Source organism: Rana temporaria, chromosome 2, assembly GCF_905171775.1.
Source record: "Rana temporaria chromosome 2, aRanTem1.1, whole genome shotgun sequence".
NCBI classification, from domain to species: Eukaryota; Metazoa; Chordata; class Amphibia; order Anura; family Ranidae; genus Rana; species Rana temporaria.
The window spans coordinates 411,793,631-411,817,792 of NC_053490.1; the positions used below are offsets into that span (position 1 = coordinate 411,793,631).

The window sequence follows — 24,162 nt, forward strand, 5'->3', positions numbered from 1 at the left end:
ATAAGATAATAATAAATAACCCTAACCCCAATCCTAACCTAAACTGAACTCGAACCCCTTACCCTAATGAAAAAGCATTATAGAAAATGAATAATAATAATAATAATAATAATAATAATAATAAAGGAAAAAATGGAAGCTAATGGAAAAGCTAAAAAAGCTGAAATACCTAGCAACAAATGATGCAATAGATAATAGTTTTCTCTATTGGCTGAATGATGAAGCCCAAAAACGCTGCATACAAATGCGCAAAAACTCGAGCAAAAAAAGCTTGGCAAAACGCTGGAAAAGCGCTCAAAGACGCTACGCTCAGGTGTAAATGCAGCCTTAATGAGAGACAACTCTGGAGAAATTAGAAAAGGAGGCACAGCAGCATTGGCAGTCTGTGGGGGGGTCATTAGTGTTACAGAGTTACAGAATACTTTATTAATCCCAAAGGGAAATTGGAAAAATGTTACGACACAGACACACTTATTCATACCAGGGCTGTCTTAATGAGAGGGCACACTTGGGCACTGCCCAGGGGCCTCAGCTGCACAGGGGGGCCCTGTTTTTTCCCCAAAGCTGCTGGTCCTTGAGCCCACGTTGCCCCAAAATTGGGGGCCCCATGATGGCACTGAGAGTAATACATACACAGGGGAGGCAGTCTGCCTCCTGCCTACTTGATGTCTGTTTACCTGCACTGTCATCGTTGTAGGGGCCCCAGAGCATTACTTTGCCCAGGGGCCCATGGTGCTATTAAGACGGCCCTGATTCACACCTAAGCGTTTTGTAGCTTGAAGCCTGAAGCTACAAAACGCTGGAGGGAAAAAAAATCAATTATTCTCTATGGAGATGATTCACATCTCCACTCCAAAACGCCTGAAGCTCATACAAGTTCTGGGACTTTTTTAGGCAGATTTGGGCTTTTTACATTGTTGACCTTTTGACCTGTACAAAAACGCCGCAAAAATCACAGTAAAATTGCACGACTTTCTGCTTGAAAACGCTATGCTCAGGTGTGAATGGGGCCTAGACAACACAAGATCACAACAAGAAACGAAACAAGATGAAAAAACACAACAAAATTACCAATAACAGCCATTAACACAAAACAACAAACAATACAACAATAACAAAATTAAAACTACACTACAAATAAAAAAATAAAACTACAATTAAAATACCACATAGAATAAATAACACAGATTAAAATAACAGGCAAACTACCAAATACAAATAACCACACCACTTTCTCTAACATCACCCCAAATAATAATCAACACAATACCAACATACTATAAAAACAACACAAAATCCTGATCATAAACCAGAATTAAATCTTCAGAATTACTGTAAATCTGAAGACTTTAGTGTTAAATGTATTAGCAGATTTAAATATACAAACAAATTTGTATAATTGCAGCAAACAGCTTTTTTCCTTTTGGCATAAAGGTTTTGCTTGATGGAATAAAAGCTGATCAATTTAACCACTTCCAGACCGCTGCACGACTATATACGTCGGCACTTTGAAGAGGGATATCTCTGTTATGGCAGCAGTGAGCTGCCATAACCCAGATATCCTCGTCTTCAGCTGGCGGTCCGGTTTCCGATAATGGGGGTCTCTGCGGCACATTCGCCGCAGGATCACCGTTATTGGCAGCGGGAGAGGGGCCGTCGGTAGCGGCGGAGGCGATTGGGTCCTCTCTCATGCTGGGTATGGAGACAAGTCAAGGGAAGATGGCCCCCACCCGTATCAATACCAAAACAGGCATGTCCAAAGTCCGGCCTGGGGGCCAGTTGCGGCCCGCATTCCAGTTTAATGCGGACCCACTGGTAATTTGGATATATATCTCTTTTGCAGCCCCACACGAATCCCAGAGCATCGCGCATTCAGAGGCTCCATTCATGCTAATGGTGAGGCTCCATTCATTCCAATGGTGAGGCTCCATTCATGCCAATGGTGAGGCTCCATTCATGCCAATGGTGAGGCTGCATTCAGAGGCTGCATTCATGGCAATGGTGAGGCTGCAGATGGACACTGACCCTTATTTTGCTTCACAATTCTTTATTTAAAATGTAATTTTTTTCCTGAAACTTCCCTCATACAGTTAAGGTGCGTGTTATATGCCGATAAATATAGTATATCCAAATAACACACCCGAGCTCATCCTTAGACTCTCCACCACACACAGCCACAAAGGCATGAGAATTCTTGTTGGGTAGTGTATTAGTTCATTTGCATTTCATTTTAATGGTTCAAAGAATGTTAGGCAAAATTGTCGGCCCTCACTAGGGATGAGCCGAACACCCCCCCGTTCGGTTTGCACCAGAACCTTCGAGCGGACCGAACATTCACACAAACATTTAGAACCCCATTGACGTCAATGGGACTCGAACGTTCGAATTCAAAAGTGCTCATTTTAAAGCGTAATATGCAAGTTATTGTCGGAAAACTGGTTTGTGAACCCGGGTCTTGCCCCAGGGAACATGTATCAATGGAAAAAAAAGTTTTAAAAACGGACATTTTTTCTGGAGCAGTGATTTTAATGATGCTTAAAGTGAAAAAAAAATATTGTACCTGCTGGGTGTCTATAGTATGCCTGTGAGGTGGCACATGTTTAGAACTGTCCCTGCACAAAATTATATTACTATAAGAAAAAGGTAATTTAAAACTGCTTGCGGCTTTAATGTAATGTCTGGTCCCTGCAATATGGATGAATATCATTGAGAAAAATAGCATGGGTTTCCCCGCCCACCTCCCCCAGGTCATTACAAGCCCCTTTGGCCCTATATACTTTGAACAGCATTATACAGGCGGTGCAAACAAGACAGGCACTGTAGGTTTGTTGTTAAGTAGAATCTGTTTGTAATTTTGAACTGGTACGTTTTTAAAGTGTAGCTCCAGCCATAAAATGTATTTTTAAAGCTTTTCTGAAAACATAGAGAAGGGTTATCACCCCTGTAAACATTTGTTTTGCTGTCTGTGTGCATCTGTTCAGAAGATTGCAATTCACTTTCTGTCCAAATGACAAATGATGTTTTGAAAATGTGGGTTTTGTAGTGAAACAAGGATTGGTGATAAAGCATCAGTGGACAGGAGACACCTCTTGCAGAAGAGAATTTCCCTTCCTAGGGGTAGATTTCCTCTCACTTCCTGTTGTCTCCTTCCATTTGCAAGTAGGAGTCGTTTGTAAGTTGGATGTTTGAAAGTAGGGGCCTTCCGTATATACTCTGCATAAATTTGGGCCCTAGGTGTTGGTGTTGCCACAACACTGTAAGCCCTCACAGTTAGTCTTGGTGGGCGCTGGAACGCCCTGCTGTGTGAACTATTATATCAAGAATTGTAATTACATGCCATTGTTGAACAGTGGTAGAAAAATTGGGCCTTTGGTGCTGGCGCTACAGTTTGCACCTAAAGCTACTTGGTGTGTACTGCCCGTGTCCTTTGTAGTTTGCACCTAAAGCTACGTAGTGTGTACTGCCCGTGTCCTTTGTAGTTTACACCATAAAATTACGTGGTGTGTACTGCCCGTGTCCTCTGTAGTTTGAACCTAAAGCTACTTGATGTGTACTGCCTTTGTCCTCTGCAGTTTGCACCTTTGCAGTTTGTATGGGCAGTACACACACTACGTAGCGAACGGCCCGTAACGTTTATATTTTGACGAACGGTCGAACATGGGTTCGACTCGAACACGAAGCTCATCCCTAGCCCTCACGCATGTTGACTTCATCAAATCTGGCCCTCTTTGAAAAAAGTTTGGACACCCCTGTTGTAAAATACAAAAATAAAAGGTAAAATAAATGAGAACTTTTTTTTTAAAATGCGTCCCGTCCCACCGAGCTCACGTGCAGAAGCAAACGCATATGTGAGCAGCGCCCACATATGAAAATGGTTTTCAAATCACACATGTGAGGTATTGCCGCGATCGTTAGAGTGAGAGCAATAATTCTAGCCTTAGACCTCCTCTATAACTCAAAACATGCAACCTGTGGAACTTTTTTAAATGTCGCCTATGGAGATTTTTGAAGGGTTTTAAGTTTGTCTCCATTCCATGAGCGGGCGCAATTTTAAAGCGTAACATGTTGGGTATCAATTTACTTGGTGTAACATTATCTTTCACAATATTAAAAAAAAATGGGCTAACTTTACTGTTGTCTTATTTTTTTATTCAAAAAAGTGTATTTTTTCCCAAAAAAGTGCGCTTGTAAAACCGCTGCTCAAATACGGTGTGACAAAAAGTATTGCAACGACCGCCATTTTATTCTCTACAGTGTTAGAACCCATAAACATTATATAAGTAATTTTCTAGCAAAAAATAAATGTTTTTAACTTGTAAACACCAAATCTCAGAAAGAGGCTTTTTTTTTGGATTTGTCGAGGGGGGTGGGGGTGGGTAGGATAAGGGAGGGCTAGGGGGGAAGGGAAGTACATTAAGAAATATTTATATATGGTGGAAGGAGGGGGGGGTTGTGGAGAGCTTGTTAAGAGGAATAACATGTTAAAAGATAATGCTAAGAAAGAGTTAAACTGTATAAATGTGTATATAAGCCATATAGATTTGTAAAAGGATTTATTAAGAATGAAAATAAAATAAAGAATTTAAAAAAAAGAAAGAGGCTCGGGGCTGTAGTGGTTAAATGGAAAAACAGGCATAACTGCATAAGTAGAGCGGACAAGGACCTGTCAGCGGGGGTCAGCAAACAGATTCCCCACTGAACAGGAAGATCCGCCCGTGTGAAAGAGCCCTTGGGCTTTCTTTTCTTTTTTTGTCATCTGGCCATCCTACCAGTACGTTTGTTGTTTTTCAACAGAACAAGCTGTGCTGCGGATGTAGCAGTTAGTGGGTTGGGACAAACCATTTACCACCGACAGGGGTGCTTACAATGATTAGCTTTTATTTATGTAAAACCTTTATCACTAAAGGAACAAAACTGTTTACTGCAACTGCTGATATATAGGTGGATTCAGAGAGAGTTAGGCCGGCGTATCAGTAGATACGCCGACCTAACTCGGAATCTGCACCGTCCTAAGTTTAAGTGCATTCTCAAACTGAGATACACTTAAACCTATACGGCGCAGGCTGTCGTATCTTAGGGTGCAATATTTAGGCTGGCCGCTAGGTTGCGCTTCCGCTGAGTTCGGCGTAGAAAATGTAAATGCATAGATACACCGATTCACGAACGTACGTGCGCCCGTCGCAGTAAAGATACGCCGTTTACGTAAGGCATTTTCAGGCGTAAAGTTATTCCATCAATTAGCTGGACTAGTAATGATAAGTATGGCCGTCGTTCCCGTGTCAAAATTTGAAAATGTTACGTTGTTTGCGTAAGTCGTCCGTGAATAGGGCTGGACGTAATTTACGTCCACGTCGAAACCAATACGACCTTGCGGTGTACTTTGCCGCAATGCACACTGGGATATGTACATGCGCTGTTAGTAAAAAACGTCAATCACGTCAGGTCACCCTCCATTAACATAAAACACGCCCCCTCAGCCTAATTTGAATTAGGCGCGCTTACGCCGGCCACATTTACGCTACGCCGCCGTAAGTTAGGAGGCAAGTACTTTGTGAATACAGTACTTGCCTATCTAACTTAAGGCGGCGTAGCGTAAATACGATACGCTACGCCGCCTTAAAGATGCGGCGGTCTTTCTAAATCCACCTAAAAGTGTTAGCTGGAGTTTGGCTCTAATTTGTTACACTAGCTCCATTCATACTTATGATTTCAACAATGTACCGACTTTGGAATGCAACTTTGGTGCAACTTTGGATGGGTGCAACTTGGATAAGACTTTGGCTTTGACCAGTGATAATGAACAAATGTTATATAACATTCAGGTACGACTTTCATGCAATTTTTGAGGGTTAACATTGAAGTCTTTGGCCCTCAAGTTGCATGAAAGTCGGACCAAAGTACTGCATGAACTACTTTAAAGTCGCTGCAACTTTATGTTGCACATATACAGTATGAATGGTTATCATTGGAAAACATGGGGAATGACTTGTCATGCGACTTTGGTGTCCAAAGTTGCATGACAAGTCGCACAAGTGTGAATGGAGCCTTAGGCTCCTTTACCATTAGCGCGTCTCCAAAGTCGCACGATTTCCAGTACGACTTTGGAGTGCAAATTTGATGTGACATTTGGCGCGACTTAGATCTAACTTTACATTTTCTGAACCAAAGTCACATCAAAAACTTGGATCAAAGTAGTGCAGGAAACTTTTATAAAGTTGCAGCGACTTCTGTAGTATCAGACGGCTCTCATAGAAATACTTTGAATTTCACATGTCCTGTGACTTGGGGTCTCACAAGTCTGATCCCAAGTCACACAAGTGTGAAAGGAGCACCTCCCTTTCCCCTAGACTGGGGGTCATCAACCTGTAGATCGCAGACAGGTGACTGGTAGATCGCTGGCTGGGCTTGCTGACCCACCATGCCAGAGCATCAAAGTGCCATGCAGAGGGACTACTTGTAAAGTTGAAGCTGTAGTAGGGAGCAAGAGTCGCAAATTCTGCTGTCCGATGGGTTTGCTGCGCTTAGCCATAGACTTCTATTATATCCTGCGGGTTTGCTGCACTTAGCCATAGACTTCTATTATATCCTGCGGGTTTGCTGCGCTTAGCCATAGACTTCTATTATATCCTGCGGGTTTGCTGCACTTAGCCATAGACTTCTATTATATCCTGCGGGTTTGCTGCACTTAGCCATAGACTTCTATTATATCCTGCGGGTTTTCTGCACTTAGCCATAGACTTTTATTATATCCTGCGGGCTTGCTGCACTTAGCCATAGACTTTTATTATATCCTGCGGGTTTGCTGCACTTAGCCATAGACTTCTATTATATCCTGCGGGTTTGCTGCGCTTAGCCATAGGCCCCATACACACGATAGAATCCATCCGCAGATAAATCCCAGCAAATGGGTTTCTGCGGATAGATCCTATGGTGTGTACACGCCAGCGGATCTTTTTCCGCGGAGAAATCTCCTCTGGGATGGATTTCAGCAGATCGAATATTTGCTGTGCTGCACAACAAATCCATCTGCTGGAATCCATTCCAACGGATGGATCCGCTCGTCTGTACAGACTTACCGGATCCATTCGTCCAAAGGGATTCCCCGCACGCGTCGTAATGATTTGACGCATGCGTGGAATTCCTTATATGACAGCGTCGTGCCCGTCGCCGCGTCATAATCGCGGCGACGGCGCGACACGTCATCGGCAGAGGATTTCCGCGGGGATTTCAATGCGATGGTGTGTACACTCCATCGCATAGAAATCTGCGGAAATCTTTGAGAGGATTTATCCGTGGAAACGGTCCGCTGGACCGTATCTGCGGATAAATCCTCTCGTGTGTATGGGGCCATAGACTTCTATTATATCCTGCGGGTTTGCTGCGCTTAGCCATAGACTTCTATTATATCCTGCGGGTTTGCTGCACTTAGCCATAGACTTCTATTATATCCTGCGGGTTTTCTGCACTTAGCCATAGACTTTTATTATATCCTGCGGGTTTTTACCATTAGCACGTCTCCAAAGTCGCTCGATTTCCAGTGCGACTTTTGGAGTGCAACTTTGATGTGACATTTGGCGTGACTTAGATCTGACTTTACATTTTCTGGACCAAAGTCACATCAAAAACTTGGATCAAAGTAGTGCAGGAAACTTTTATAACGTTGCAGCGACTTCTGTAGTATCAGACGGCTCTAATATAAATACTTTGAATTTCACATGTCCTGTGACTTGGGGTCTCACAAGTCTGATCCCAAGTCGCACAAGTTTGAAAGGAGCACTTCCCTTTCCCCTAGACTGGGGGTCATCAACCTGTAGATCGCAGACAGGTGACTGGTAGATCGCTTCCTGGGCTTGCTGACCCACCATGCCAGAGCATCAAACAAAGTGCCATGCAGAGGGACTACTTGTAAGGTTGAAGCTGTAGTAGGGAGCAAGAGTCGCATAATCTGCTGTCCGATGGGTTTGCTGCGCTTAGACATAGCCTTCTATTATATCCTGCGGATTTGCTGCACTTAGCCATAGACTTCTATTATATCCTGCGGGTTTGCTGCGCTTAGCCATAGACTTCTATTATATCATGCGGGTTTGCTGCACTTAGCCATAGACTTTTATTATATCCTGTGGGTTTGCTGCACTTAGCCATAGACTTCTATTATATCCTGCGGGTTTGCTGCGCTTAGCCATAGACTTCTATTATATCCTGCGGGTTTGCTGCGCTTAGCCATAGACTTCTATTATATCTTGCGGGTTTGCTGCGCTTAGCCATAGACTTCTATTATATCCTGCGGGTTTGCTGCACTTAGCCATAGACTTCTATTATATCCTGTGGGTTTGCTGCACTTAGCCATAGACTTCTATTATATCCTGCGGGTTTGCTGCGCTTAGCCATAGACTTCTATTATATCCTGCGGGTTTGCTGCGCTTAGCCATAGACTTCTATTATATCCTGCGGGTTTGCTGCACTTAGCCATAGACTTCTATTATATCCTGCGGGTTTGCTGCACTTAGCCATAGACTTCTATTATATCCTGCGGGTTTGCTGCGCTTAGCCATAGACTTCTATTATATCCTGCGGGTTTGCTGCACTTAGCCATAGACTTCTATTATATCCTGCAGGTTTGCTGCACTTTCTGAATTCAGGAGTTTTTGTGCGATTTCAGAAAGTGCACCATACCTGCAGGATATAATAGAAGTGTATGGCAAAGCGCAGCTAACCCAGGAAAGTCGTAGATTCTCTGCGCTTCACCCACAGTGCATGTAAACTGCAGCACATCAGTGTGAAAGCAACCTTATAGGGGGCTCAGAACAGTATGGGGTCATTTACATTTGCAATTTGGGGAGTGGTAAAACCCCATAGTTAAGATTTTTTTTTTACCACCCCTGCCCCAACTGTACCCCCTTTAGCTGCAGTGGCCATGGGTGTACATGTGGAAGCCGCAGCAGGAGTTATACGCCCTGTCATGGTTGGTGGGTGTAGCACCTGCCAAGCATGACCCAGTCAAGTGAATGAGACCGCTCTGCAAGTACCCCGCGGCCTTGTGCAGTACAGCAAACAAGGAGTTATAGCAGGCAGTGCTGTGTTGCTTTCTCACCACCTGCCACAATCCCTTGGACCCCGCAGAAGCATGCAGTTGTGGGGTGCTTGCAGAGTGGCCCAATTTACTTGAATGGGTCACGATTAGCAGGCGGCAGCCAAAAGTATCAGGGGGCTTAAAGGGGTTGTAAAGCTTCATGTTTTTTCACCTTAATGCATCCTATGAAAATACTCCTTGCACTCTCGGGCCCCCCCGAGCCACCGTTTTACTTACCTGAGCCACGAATCTCCGTGGGCGCGATGCCGCGTTGTTTTCCCCCAGCTCTTGTGGGCTCTTCATTGGATGATTGATAGCAGCGCAGCCATTGGCTTCCGCTGCTGTCAATCAAATCAATGACGCGACACGCTGGGGGGATGGGGCCAAGTGATACACTCGGTGGCTATGGCCGCCACTATATGACATGGGAGTGCACCAAGATAGCCGCCGAGGGACCCCAGAAGACGAGGATCGGGGCCACTCTGTGCAAAACGAACTGCATCAGTAGCCCTCCACCCTGATTTAGACTGACAATGCTGCTGTCCAAGTTAGGGTTGCCACCTGTCTGAAATTCACCTGGCCAGTCTGGGTTTTGAATCATGTGTCCGGGTTTCAGTCTGCCTAAAACCCAGACACAATATTCAGACAGGAATGTGGCTCAGAACAAGGCCTGATAGGAGGGTGAGGGGGCACTAAGTGCGCCATAAATTTAATCCTCTTTGGAGCACCCAAAAGTGTCCCAGGTTTGCTATAATCTGGGGCATCCCGTCCAATGCGGGCGCACCGGCACCACCTCCCCTATTCACTGCTGCCGCCCTTCCCTGTCTATGCGATTGGCATAGGAGACCGGGCACATGAATTCCTATAGCAGGGTGTTTTTTGAAACACCTGATTAGAGCCATTAGTCACTAATAGGCTTCAAAATAGGGTGGGCTCGGGATGCAGAGCATTGCGTTTGGAGCCCACCCAGGTGTGTTGCAACAGCGAAAGAATATTCACTGTTTCAACACTGATCCTCCTCCCAGCCAATCAGGAAGCGGGTCTGACACCTGATTGGCTGAAAGGACAGACGATCCTATTGGACGCCTAGAAGGGGTGGAGGAGACGCATGGTGGAAGCGAGATGGAGAAGACACAGGAGCTGCAGCCTGATGTCTGCAGATGCCCCGATCCCTGCTGCTGCCCTGGGTTGCCAACCGCCAGTAAATTTACTGACAGTTTGTACAAATCAATCATTTTTTTTACAACTGCCAGTAAATATCAGGGGCTGATAATTTCATGCTAAGTTGACTTTTTACATGTAAGTCAAGCAATTTACTTTGTTATAGGTATTGTCAGTGTTTCCTTTTCATGTTTACACTGTTCAAATATTCATTGTGTTTGTTTTCAATCATTTCTCAGCTTGTCAGTAAAGAATGTGCTCTGCCAGGATATTTTCCATGTTTTGTCAGTAAAAAATGGTGTGGGAGGTTGCTGCCTGATGTGCCCGCCTAGATGGGGTAGGTGCTGGTGGACCGGCAGACAGCGGGGGGTGCTTTGAGGTGCCTTGGGGGGGGGGGTGGTTGTTTGTTGCCCCCCCTTAACAAAAAGCCACCAACCGCCACTGCCTATAGTGTATGCTAAACAAATCTTTTAGGGATGGGAATGAGGGACACCTATCAGCAAAAGTATGCAGGCATAGGACACACCCCTTGCCACACCCCCTTAAAGGAGAATTGTACAAAAAAACAAGATTGGCTAAACCCACAAGGGCTTTTTTTTACCACTACTATTCCTTTATATTTGTTTTTGGAATTTACAAATGCAGCAATTTAGAAATCAGATGAAAGGTTTAGCACTAGGAAACACGTTTTGATAGATAAAAAGTGCATTTTATATACAACTATATAGATCAGACCAAAATGAGGGACACATGAGGAGGAATGAGGGAAATCCTGATGAGAAATTAACCACTTAAGCCCCAAGCCTGTTTTTCAGATTCGGCGTTTACAAGACTAAAACATTTTTTTTTGCTAGAAAATTACTTAAAACCCCCAAACATTATATATATATTTTCTAACACCATAGAGAAGCGGTGTTAGAAAAGCAGCGGTCTTACAAGCGCACTTTTTTTGGAGAAAAGTCACTTTTTTGAATAAAAAAATAAGACAACAATAAATTTGGCCCAATTTTTTTATATATTGTGAAAGATAATGGTACGCTGAGTAAAATGATACCCAACATGTCACGCTTAAAAATTGCGCCCGCTCGTGGCATGGCGTTAAACTTTTACCCTTTTAAATTTAAAAATTTAGATAGGCGACGTTTAAAAAATTCTATAAAATTGCATTTTTTGAGCTACAGAGGAGGTCTAGGGCTAGAATTATTGCTCTCGCTCTAACGATCGCGGCGATACCTCACTTGTGTGGTTTGAACACCGTTTTCATATGCGGGCGCTACTCGCGTATGCGTTCGCTTCTGCGTGCGAGCTCGTTGGGACGGGACGCTTTAAAAAAAAATTTTTTTGTTTTCTTATTTATTTTTATTGATTTTATAATTTTTTACACTGAAATAAAAAATAAAATAAAAATGTATCACTTTTATTCCTATTACAAGGAATGTAAACATCCCTTGTAATAGAAAAAATCATGACAGGTCCTCTTAAATATGAGATCTGGGGTCAAAAAGACTTCACATCTCATATTTAGACTTAAATGCAAAAAAAAAAAAAAAAAAGGAAAATTTGTCATTTAAAAAAATGACAACAAAAAAATGTCTCTTTAAGGTCTTGTACACACGACCAGACATGTCCGATGAAAACGGTCCGCGGGGAATTCCGGTCCGCTGGTTAGACGTACTAACCAGCGGACATGTCCGACGGACAGGTTTCCAGCGGACAAGTTTCTTAGCAAGCTAAGAAACTTTTGTCCGCTGGAAACCTGTCCGCTAGGCCGGAAAACTGTCCGGTAGGCCCTACACACGGTCGGACATGTCCGCGGAAACTGGTCCGCGGACCAGTTTCAGCAGACCTGTTCGGTAGTGTGTATAAGGCCTAAGACGCTGGGCGGGACTGACGTTTTGACGTCACTTCCGCCCAGCAAAGCTATGAGGATGGGTGGGGACCATCTTGCCCTCACTCGCATCCTCACTCACTAGGCAGCAGCACCCGATCGCCTCCGCCGCTACCGATGGCTCCGGTAAGCGGCGGAGGGCGCGGGAGAGCGGCGGGACTCTCTCCCGCCACCGATAACGGCGATCTCGCGGCTAATCCGCCGTGGAGACCGCCGTTATAGTTTACAGGCCCGCCCACTGAAGAGATAAATACCTCGGTTGTGCAGCAGCTGGGTGGGCGTTAACCGGTTAACACATCTGCGAATCAGATGCGTGCCCATAGAAGATAATGGTCCTGAATTTGCACCTGAGCCGCACCGCAATGCCTAGAAACGTTTTTTTGGCAATGCGCAGTGCGAATGCATCGCACATATGTGAACCATCCTCATTGAAATCAATGTATTTTATAATGTTATGCGAATTGAATGCCGTTTAAGCCGCAACCAATTCGCATAGGTGTGAACCCGGCCTCAAAATCAGGGACAGTTGGGAGCAGTGCTCCTTCATCCAGAGTGGGGGGCAGGGCCGCCATCAGGGGGGTATAGGCATTACACCCAGGGCCGCCATCAGGGGGGTACAGGCATTACACCTGTAAGGGGCCCGGAGGTCCCCAGGGGCCCGGATGGCAACCCCCTTTAAAAAAAAAAAAACATTTTTTTTTTTTTAGGGGCCAATTTTTTTTTTAGAGGTCCGGAGGTCCCCAGGGGCCCGGAGGCCCCGGATGGCAACCCCCCCTTTTTTATAAAAAAAATATTTTATTTATATATATATATTTTTTTTTAGAGGTCCGGAGGTCCCCATATATATATATAATATTATTATTATTATTAAAGGGCCCAGAGGTCCCCAGGGCCCCGGGTGGCAACCCCCCTTTTTTTATAAAAATTATATATTTTTTTTTATATATATATATATATATATATATATATATATATATATATATATATATTTTTTTTTTTTTGTCTTTATATATTTTTTTTATAGGGCCCCGGATGGCAACCCCCCTTTTTTAATTAAAAAAATTATATATTTTTTATATATATTTTTTTTGTCTTTATATATTTTTTTATATATATATATATATATATATATAATTAAAGGGCTCAGAGGTCCCCAGGGCCCCATGTGTGGCAAATCCCCCCCTTTTTTTTTATAAATGTTTATTTTTGTTTATATATATATATATATATATATATATATATATATTTTTTTTTTTTTTTATTAAAGGGCCCTGAGGTCCCCAGATGGCAACCCCCCTTTTTTTTCATAAATGTTTATTTTAATATATATATATATATATATATATATATATATATATTTTATTATTAAAGAGCCCAGAGGTTTCTTTTTTTCATTTTTATTAAAGGGCCCAGAGGTCCCGGATGGCAACCCCCCTTTTTTGTAATTTCTTTATATATATATATATATATATATATATATATATATATATATATATATATATATATATATACACACAAACATTTATATATATTATTAAAGGGCCCAGAGGTCCCCAGATGGCAACCCCCTTTTTAAAAAAAATATATATATTTTTTATATATCTTTTTTATTTTTATTAAAGGGCCCAGAGGTCCCCAGATGGCTACCCCCTTTTTTTTATATATTTTTTTCTTTATTTCTTCTTTTTTGTGTAAAGGGCCCCCCCCGCTTCTCAATCCGCGGCAGCCCCCGCTTCTCAATTTCAGGCGGCAGCACCCCCCCCCCGGTTCTCTGCTCCAGGGGGCCCATGCCTGAAGCTGTGTAAGGGGCCCCATAATTCCTGATGGCGGCCCTGATTACACCTGTAAGGGGCCCGATGGTCCCAAGGGGCACGATGCTCCTAAGGGGCACGGCTGACCCCCTCCCGTTTTTCTTTTTTGCATTACACCTGTAAGGGGCACGATTTTCCCAAGGGCCCCTTGCAAGCCTGGCTGGCCCCCCTCCCGTTTTTTAAATCTATTTTGATAAATTTTTTCTACTTTTTTTGCATTAAACCTGTAAGGGGCCTAATGGTCCCCAGGGCCCCGTACAGGCCCAGCCGGCCCCCCTCCTATTTTTTATTTTTTTTTGCATTACACCTGTAAGGGGCCCGATGGTCCCCAGCCCCTGCCCCCCGCTTATTATGTTGTGTCAGGAGAGAGAGAAAAGCTGTGTAAGGGGCCCCAAAATTTGTGATGGCTGCCTTGGTGGTGCATAATACAGGAAGTGTGTTACCAGCTAGATCACCACGTGAAAAAACAAAGTGAAAAAAAGAAAAAAAAAAAAAGACGCAGCCTCCACATCTAAGCTGCAATGATGACATTTTTGGTATAAAGTTTCTTGGTGTCTCCTGAGAATCAGCGTGTTGGGCTCCAGCCAGCACCACCCAGCGGCCAGCAGGGGGAGCACACACGTCTAAAGGGATCCGGAGATGCGGGATTTCTCCGAGTAAACGGCTGAAGCGGAGAGACGAGCGAGCCTCTTCCCCATTCCTTTCTTCTACGTCAGCCGCCCATAGTAGTGAGTGAGTAGTGAGAGAGCAGCGAGGGGCCGGCCGGGTGACAGCGGGGCTGCGGGTCAGTTGAGGAGACTTGTGAGGATGTATTGTGTCCAGCACTGAGTAGCAGCACGTTTTTCTCAGCAGTGCCTCCCCTCCATCCCTCGCAGTGCCCAGACACAATGAGGGATGGCAGACTGATGACTGGCAATGCCACCTGGGCAGACCAGGAGTGAGCCGCTCTCCGCATCTGTGGGCGCCCCTTCAGGAGACACTTACCTGCAGCTTACTGTAGCTTTGATCTGAACGCGCTTGGGATGGAAGGAGCCGCCAGCGCCGCCGGGACGGGCAAATCCAGGAGTGGTGGTAAGGGCAGCTGCGATGGGGGAGTCGCTAGCCCCAGCCCGGGGTGCCTCGGACTCAGCGTGTGTGGTCGCATCTCGCCGCCCTGCCCCGACCTCCAACCTCAATACAAGCTGGACGACTTCGACACCGTGGCCACCGTGGGTAAGTGTTTGGCGCCTGGGTGTCATCGCACCTGACAACCCACGGCACAACCTGCACCTCGTATGACATAGTTGTGGTAGATCTAAAGTTGATTGGAATCGGTGTGGTGACCCCCACAGACATCGGATTGGGGTGTCGGGGGGCCGGGTTACATCTATGCTGGAGATTTACTAAAGCTGGAGAACTTGGAATCTGGTGCCGCTCTGCATGGTAACCAATCAGCTCGTTCACCCCGAATGCAGCTTTGAAATCGCGCGACTTCACCTGAACTCGCTGGATTTCAAAGCCGCATTTCGGTCCGACTTCGGGGGGCAACTTGAAAAACATCTGTGTAGGTTCATGTACAGATGTCTATTGAAATCGCCCCCCGAAGTCGCCAATCGTAGTGCAGGAACTTGTTTTGGAAATCAGTGCGGCACCGCAAAGTCCGCTCCTACTGCCAACCATAGGCGCCGATCTGACATGCGATTTGAGCCCTGGTTCACACCTAATGTGGCTTTGAAATCCTGCAACTTCAGTTGAAATTAGGGTTGTCCCGATACCATTTTTTTAGGACTGAGTACGAGTACCGATACTTTTTTTCATGTACTCGCCGATACCGAATACCGATACTTTTTTTTAAATGTGTCCCCAAATGCAGCCATGTCCCCCCACATATGCAGCCATGTCCCCCCACATATTACAGCCATGTCCCCCACATAATGCAGCCATGTCCCCCACATAATGCAGCCATGTCCCCCACATATTGCAGCCATGTCCCCCACATATTGCAGCCATGTCCCCCACATAATGCAGCCATGTCCCCCACATAATGCAGCCATGTCCCCCACATAATGCAGCCATGTCCCCCACATATTGCAGCCATGTCCCCCACATATTGCAGCCATGTCCCCCACATATTGCAGCCATGTCCCCCACATATTGCAGCCATGTCCCCCACATATTGCAGCCATGTCCCCCCACATATTGCAGCCATGTCCCCCCACATATTGCAGCCATGTCCCCCCACATAATGCAGCCATGTCCCCCACATAATGCAGCCATGTCCCCCACATATTGCAGCCATGTCCCACGTGCCGCGTTAATCAGCGTGCAGGGAACATTACAGCTTTCGTTTGAATAGCTGTATCCCCGCCGCGCATAGACACTCCCCCTTGCTCGGGATTGGACAGATCATCCGTCCAATCCCGCGCAAGGGGGAGTGTCTATACATGGCGGGGATACAGCTATTCAAATGAAAGCTGTAATGTTCCCCGCACGCTGATTAACGGCGGCTTTGCGGTTTGCGGCGGCGGGCAAGTATTCTATTTCAGTATCGGGGGTATTTGCGGGAGTACGAGTACTCCCGCAAATACTCGGTATCGGTCCCGATACCGGTATCGGGACAACCCTAGTTGAAATCGCACGATATCAAAGCTGCCGGATAGACCCATTTCACACTGGGGCCGCGGTAAACCGCCGTTAGTTGTAGCGCTGCTTTACCGCTGTTTAAGTGTCACTTTCCACCTGCTATCGGGGCATTTTTAACCCGACAAAGAAAGGGTTAAAAGCGCCCGTGGTGCATTTCCAGAGCAGTTTTCAGGCGCCTCGGAAGGTCGTTCAATTGGCTTTCCCAAACTGCCCCAAAGATGCCGCTTGTAGGACTTTTCATAATGTCCCTGAAAAGTATGGCAGGTGCTAAAACGCCTGAAAACCGCCTCTGTGTGAAAGGGGTCTAAGTGCGTTGACATCTGGGCGATTTCATGCACAAGTGTCTCTGCGAGTCGCTCCTGAAATCTCCAAAAGTAGAAATCGGTGCAGCACTGCAAAGTCCTATTGCCGATAATAGGATGCGACTTGTCATGCCATGTGACCTGTGAACCCCCGGGGGGATCAAACCTGGAAGCTGATTGGTTTCTATGCAGAGCTGCACCAGATTTTGCCCTCTCCAGTTTTAGTAAATCAACTTCGGTGTGTATTTTTTTTTTTTCAGGCCATTCTTTTGAATAGACTGAAAGTCGCACGCTAAAAATGAGCGCATGCACAACTTTGCAATCAGATTGCGTGGTACCTGGTGCAAGCAGGCGCACTGCGTTTTCAATCTGCCTTTGGGGTGTCGTTAGGAATACATTGCCACCCTCAGTAGATCGCACACCCAGTGCGTTTTGAATGTGGTGCCAAAACCTGCACAGCTAAAACTTTTTTTTCCTGTTTTGGATGGAGCGTTGCAAGGGTTAGAACCCTTGTCAGCTTTGTATTGCTGTCTCTGTTGGGGTAATTGATTTACAGCGATCCTCTTCTTTTTTTTTTTTTCCATACAGAAATCCTCCTGTGTATTGGGCTTCCCCGGCACTGCAAGGGTTAAATGCAGGTTTAGTTTTAGGGGAGCAGAAAAAATTGCAGCCTACCGATTCTTAGAGGTGATGCCTGCATTCGTTTTTTTTTTTTTAGCCTTTCTGTTTTTCTAGTTTTTTTTTTTCAAAAGCACAAGCTCTCCAGCAAGATGGATCAGTTTACAGGGATGAGATAAACCAAATAAAGGTGTTGTAAAGACAAACGTTTTTTTTATCTTAATGCATTCTATGAGTTAATATAAAAAGCCTTCTGTGTGCAGCGTCTTTTGATTTCAGCAGCCCCCTCTAATACTTATCTGAGGTCCCTCTCTGTCCAGCGATGTCCACGAGTGTTTCACCTATTTGAGATTCTCCTTCCTGATTGGCTGAGACAAAGCAGCAGAGCCATTGGCTCCCGCTGCTGTCAATCAAAGTCAGCTAGCCAATCAGGGGAGAGAGGCCAGGTCGGGGCTCCGTGTCTGAATGGATACAGGGAGCTGTGACTCGGGTGCCCCCATAGCAAGCTGCTTGCTGTGGGGGCACTGAACAGGTGGGAGGTGCCAGGATCACAAGAGGGACCCTAGAAGAGGAGGATCTGGGCTGCTCTGTGAAAATTCACTACAACAAAGCCTGTTCTAGAATAAATAAGCTTTTTATTTTTAATAAATACACCTCTGAACGGCATACTTCACCTTTCCAGTCCTGTTTCATTTCAGTATTAAATATAAGGGGGGAAGGGGGATACGCAAGATGCCACTAGTGTATAGGTTATGGGTATCAAAACCTATAATGGATCATATGCCCTGTTGGGTACTGTTGCTCTAACCAAATATACAGCAAAAAATGGAGGGAAAGGGGAAATTGGGGAATTCGGCCGACAGGGGGTCCCCCCTGTCGGCCCAATTCCCCCTTTCCCTCCATTTTTAGATGTTTAATTTCAGATCTCTAGGGTGAAACATGAAACATGGGCGCACTTTCATTACCCCCCCCCCTACTTCTCAATTGAATAGCGGGGTGCTTTTTCCTGGAGCATCCTGCAATTTTTTTATTTATTTTTTGCCTTCCACAGCTGCCTCTATCCATTCACTGATCCTTCTACATCAGGGGTCTTCAAACTATGACCCTCCAGTTGTTCAGGAACTACAATTCCCATCATGTCTAGGCATGTCTGTGAATGTCAGAGTTTTACAATGCCTCATGGGATGTGTAGTTATGCAACAGCTGGAGGGCCGTAGTTTGAGGATCCCTGGTCTACATGGTACTGTGATAGGAAAGACTACAAGTTCCATCTGCCACTGCGGCAGAGAAATGCGTAGATTACCCGGCACAAATGAGGTCTCTGCACTTTAGTTTGATGATAGGTCCGTACCGTACTACCTCTGTATGGGGCTGGGATGTAAACAGTGCAGATGGCTGTAAATTGCACCCATCATATGCTCATCACAGTTGCAAGGCTCTTCAGATTTCAATGCAAAAGTGTAATAAATGTACATTACATTTTTTTTTTTTACGTGGGTACATTTTATTTTTAATTTTTTTTCCCCAAAAGGTGGACTGTCCTTTTAACACACTTACTATAAAAGGTGCTGCCTTCATTAACCAATCACAGGCCAGTTGTGTTTTTCTAGTGCATGCAAGGATTGAAAGGAGACATCTGATTGGCTGCGATGGGCAGAGCTTGGCTTTATTTTCTTCCAGTATTTATAGATCAGTCTCGGTAGAAGAATGCTGTGGTTAGCAATTAGATGTTGAGCAATTGCTGATTGTGTGTCTATATATACTTCATTGTTTTCATGTCTTCTGTCTGGGCACGTTGCTCTTTTGGATTCAATGTGTAAGAAGGTAAGCGGGTACATATACACTCAGAACTTCACCAAGCATACCCACTTAAAGTGGTTGTAAACCCAACCACACAACTTGCACCTGCAGGTAAGCCTGGATTAAGGCTTACCCATAGGTGCAAGAAATATCTCCTAAACCTACACGGTTTAGGAGATATTTACAATAATGACAGGCGCCGTTGTGTACGGCGCGTGGCGCAGGCGCACCAAAAGTGCCGTTTTTAAGAATGGCATAACTTGGTTTAATGGCGTATTCCCGCGGATGCGCGGTGATCTGCCGGTCCCACGCGCATGCGTGGGAGTAAAGTCATTGCCGCTCCGGCCAATCATAGCGCCGGAGCGGGGAAAACAGGAAGAATGTGCCAGGGGACATGGTGGCAGCAGCGAATGAGGAGGACTGCGGGGGCTTTGATTTCAGGTAAATGGCACATAATGAGCTAGTATGCTATGCATACTAGCTCATTATGCCTTTCTCTTGCAGGATTGTGTTTATCCCCGTTTTTCGGGCAGGGGGCGGGGGTTTACTTCCTCTTTAAAGTCTAAATATTCATAAACATTTTCCTATTTTGCCTAACCGGTATAAAAAAGATGTGCGTTTTTTAGGGTAGATTTATGCATCCAAATCTTGCTTGTCCCTGAAGCCAAATGTGTGTTCGGATCACGCTTCAGAGGCTTGGCGGTAAGGAAGCAACGCGACTCTTTCTCACTACTTGTTTTAATAAAAAAAAATTTCGACCTGCAACGTTGAATGTGTGCTGATTGCTACATGTCGGGTAAACTTTGCCGTGGGCACAAAGCTTCGCAGCCGGCGCTCGTCACATTCAATGCCATCGCCGCCATCTTTCTACACCCCGCACTAAACTTGTATGCTACCGCGCATGCGTCAAACTCTTATCCAGCATGCGCGGGTTTACCTGGGACAAGTAAGCATACAAACGACTGGTTTTCTCAGCAGGAAATACTCTGCTATGAAACCCGTCGAAAATAGAGAGCAGGGTTCTCTATTTTCCCGTCTGGATTCCCGACTGATTCCTGGCCAAATGCTCTCCTGGGAGTTTTCCTGCCGGGAAAACCGGTCGCGTGTACGAGGCTTAAGTGGTCTGGATAGAGAAAAGTACACTATAGAGGGATAAGCTTTGTTCATATTTCATGTATGAGGTTTACAACCATTTTAATGCCCCGTACACACGATCCGAAAATCAGATGACAAATCCTCCGACTTTTTCCGCTTAATAATCGCAAGTAGAAATTGAGTCGGTTACTAAAGTCACGAAAATTCTCGTACGGCTGAAAAAAAAGTGACGTCATTTGTATTGTATTTTCGGACGACACTATACTGACGAGCGAAAATTTACGTGCTCGTCCAATAAAATGATATTGTATGAATTGTCGTGATCGGCTATCGAACGCTCTGTACTTACGATTGCGTTAAAAGCGGTATTTTTCGTCCAATTTTCAGATCGCGTGTACGGGCAATAAAGGAGGGTGGTTGGAAGAAGTGACAAAAAAGCGTCCCGTTCCTGCCTTACATAGTCACTACCCACCCGACCTGTAAAATATCAGCCAGACAGGGCTGTTCACATGCCGCAGCCGCAATGCTTTTCCTCTCGCTGCCGCATTGTTAACTTGGGGTACAGAGTTTGACAAGCGGCTCCAACTTGCCCATTAGGTTCACTGGGGCTGCACCACAACCGCGTTAAGTAGACCCAGTTGCGCCTTGGTAGTATAACTTCGCTATTTCCGTAAAGAAATGGCGCCATGTCTGTGACCAGGAAAGTGGAGGTAGGTAGATAAGACCGCTTCCATGATGGAGGAAATTGTTGCTTGTGCTGCACATGTCATTATTATGTCACATCTTTGAAACAATTCTGTACCAAAATGTGTCTTTATGTTCCTATGGAGCTGGATGGCTTTTCAGTAATAGCCGCATGTGTGAACAAGTCTCAACAGTTTTTTTTGGCCGGCTTTAAGTTGACTATAAACAAAGACTCATGCAAATGATTTCTATTTTAGTCGGCTCATTATTAGTAACATCGCCATTTAATAAAGTTTACGACAAGTCCACGCCTGTACTAACACAACCAGCGCCAGCAGATAAATCCCAGCTGACGTGTGTATGTGTGATCTGCCGTACCCGCTGTAATATCTCTCGTTTGGTTCAACCGGTCCCGGGATTTAGTCACCCGGCCAACGTGTGGGGAGTGCCTACAACAGCCTTTCTCAACATTGTTACCCCCAGAGGAACAATGGAAATTATTTGTCAGGTTTTGGGGAACTCCTAATAAAACCAATGTATTGGGGGGCCAAGAGTTAAAATGCCCCTTATATTGGTGGCCACTGGGAAGAATGCCCCCTACAGACAGCCAAAGAGATCATTGGTGTTATGGAGCTGGTTAAAGGAGTTGTAAGGGAAACATATTTTTTTTGTTGCTGAAATGACTGTTTACAGCAGGGTTTGACAAATTTGCTTGGAATCTAGGAGACAGCTAAAAAAGTTAGGAGCCAGAAAACGCACCCCGTCCCGACGAGCTTGCGCGCAGAAGCGAACACATACGTGAGCAGCGCCTGCATATGTAAACGGTGTTCAAACCACACATGTGAGGTATCACCGCGATTGGTAGAGCAAGAGCAATAATTCTAGCCCTAGACTTCCTCTAACTCAAAACATGCAACCTGTAGATTTTTTTAAACGTCGCCTATGAAGATTTTAAAGGGTAAAAGTTTTCCACGAGCGGACGCAATTTTGAAGCGTGACATGTTGGGTATGAATTTACTCGGCGTAACATTATCTTTCATAATATTAAAAAAAATGGGGATAACTTTACTGTTGTCTTATTTTTAAAATGAAAAAAAGTGTAGTTTTTTTCCCAAAAAAGTGCGCTTGTAAGACCGCTGCGCAAATACGGCGTGACAGAAAGTATTGAAACGATCGCCATTTTATTCTCTAGGGTGTTAGGATAAAAATATATATAATGTTTGGGGGTTCTAATTAGAGGGAAGAAGATGGCAGTGAAAATAGTGAAAAATGACATTAGAATTGCTGTTTAACTTGTAATGCTTAACTTGTAATACCAACGGCCACCACCAGATGGCGCCAGCTCACATCTGGTGGTAATAACTTGTAATACCAACGGCCACCACCAGATGGCGCCAGCTCACACAAGGAAGAGCTGGGGACTTCACAAAAACCTTCCAAGCCAAGTCACCAGGACGCTATTTCTAGTCGCCATGGCGACCGGGATTTGTCGAGCCCTGGTTTACAGGGTATAGAGCCATAATAGTTAACTGATTCCTATTAAAAATAGATAAAAATCAATCATATAATGTAACTGTAGTTTCTAGTTTAGTTTTTGCATGTTGTTTCCTGCCTATGTGCTGTACAGAGCCACAGAGCCAATACAGGGCAGTGATGGTTTGGAAAACGAAACTGATTGGTGCTGTGGGGTTTTAGACACACAGTAATCACACCTCCTTGATTAGTGACCACAGAGAGAAAGCTTGCAGTACTGTGGTCATCAGGAAACAGACAACCAGGAAGTGCGGAGATCAGAGAAGAATTACAGCAACTTGAGAGCAAAAGCGAACAATGAGGACATGAAAACAGCACTGCATTAAGGTAAAGGAAGCTATTAAGATAAAAACAAAAAATTATTTTACAAACCCTTTAAGCCAAGTGGTGTTAGGGTGACCACATTTCCAACCAGGCCCCCCTCAGGCAGTTGGTCGGCTTGAGCCACGGGCGGGAGGAGGAGAAGTTGGGCAATGTGCTGGAGTCGGGACGGGTAGCCGAGCCATGGATCTAAGCCAGCACTGCACAATGCCGACGCCTGCCGGGAGGTCACTGAAGACTGGAGGAGTCAGGAGGAGATGCTCTGGCTGCTCTCTCTGGGTGCTGCTGCCGTGGCCAGAGAAGGAGAGGAGCTATGACTAAGCGCTGATACCCAAGTGCGAAACGCGTCAGCTATCCACCCCACTGTCTGCTGTGACTTGTAGTGCTGTTTCCATTTTTTACTATTAAAAGCAACATTTTAAGAATTTCGTGGAAGTGCGGCTGTCCAGTCTTTTTCTCCAGTCTTCGCTCCGTGCATTGCCTGCACCCGCGCTTCTGAGAGGACACTGATTGCTGAGTGCACTCACCTGGAGCGGCAGTTTCCCTTTTCTCAAGGAGAGGAGGTAGGTGAACACGGCGCGCAGGAAAGCACTGCATAAAGGCTTTGCTCCTCTCTGCCTCGCTCCGAGACTCTGCGAATGTGACGTCACTGGTTGCTAGATGCCAGTCGGGCTGCCCTAGCAAACAGTTTGGCAATTGTCTATTAGGGTGGCTATGTGTCCTCATTTCATTCCGGGACACTGTATTGTCCCGGAATGAAGGTGCCCGGGACAAGGGACATAAATGATAATTATGGGACAATCCCGGGCAATCTGGGACACGTGGGCACCCTAAGTGGTGTTGGTCCTGGAACTATGCATGAGCCATCACATAGATGGAGATCAATCAGTTACAGCCACCTATGGAGGGACCCTGGTTGGAGACGGCTGGTCTACAGCAAGCAATCTCAATCCATCTCTTTTAGATACGGCTTTAATTAGAGTGGATCTTCCAGCAACAAATACATTCGAATCCTCCCCTCTTCACTTTACAACTTTAAAAGCCAACTTTACAAAGCCATTTTTTTCTTTATCTACGTTTTTTTATCTCCCCCCCCCCTTTTTTTTATGCACCTGCAAAGAAAATACGAAAAAGTCAGAGGACGTTACCACCATTTAACGTCTGCAACAAGCGCAACTACTAAGCTGTATCTAAACACCACAAACTGAAAACTCTATTTCATTTTTAACTACTTGCCTACTGGGCCATTTTTGACAT

General features: G+C 45.1%; 1 protein-coding gene across 1 annotated transcript in view; it reads left to right on the forward strand.

The window, feature by feature from the left end:
• The first annotated feature begins 14,578 nt into the window (after nucleotides 1–14,578).
• PRKX (protein kinase X-linked) overlaps nucleotides 14,579–24,162 on the forward strand; it is a 244,170-nt gene continuing 234,586 nt past the window's right edge. Inside the window, exon 1 of the mRNA XM_040338163.1 lies at nucleotides 14,579–15,142. Within this exon, the coding sequence (XP_040194097.1) occupies nucleotides 14,953–15,142 (190 nt within the window). The 5' untranslated portion in view covers nucleotides 14,579–14,952. The remainder of the gene's footprint in view (nucleotides 15,143–24,162) is intronic.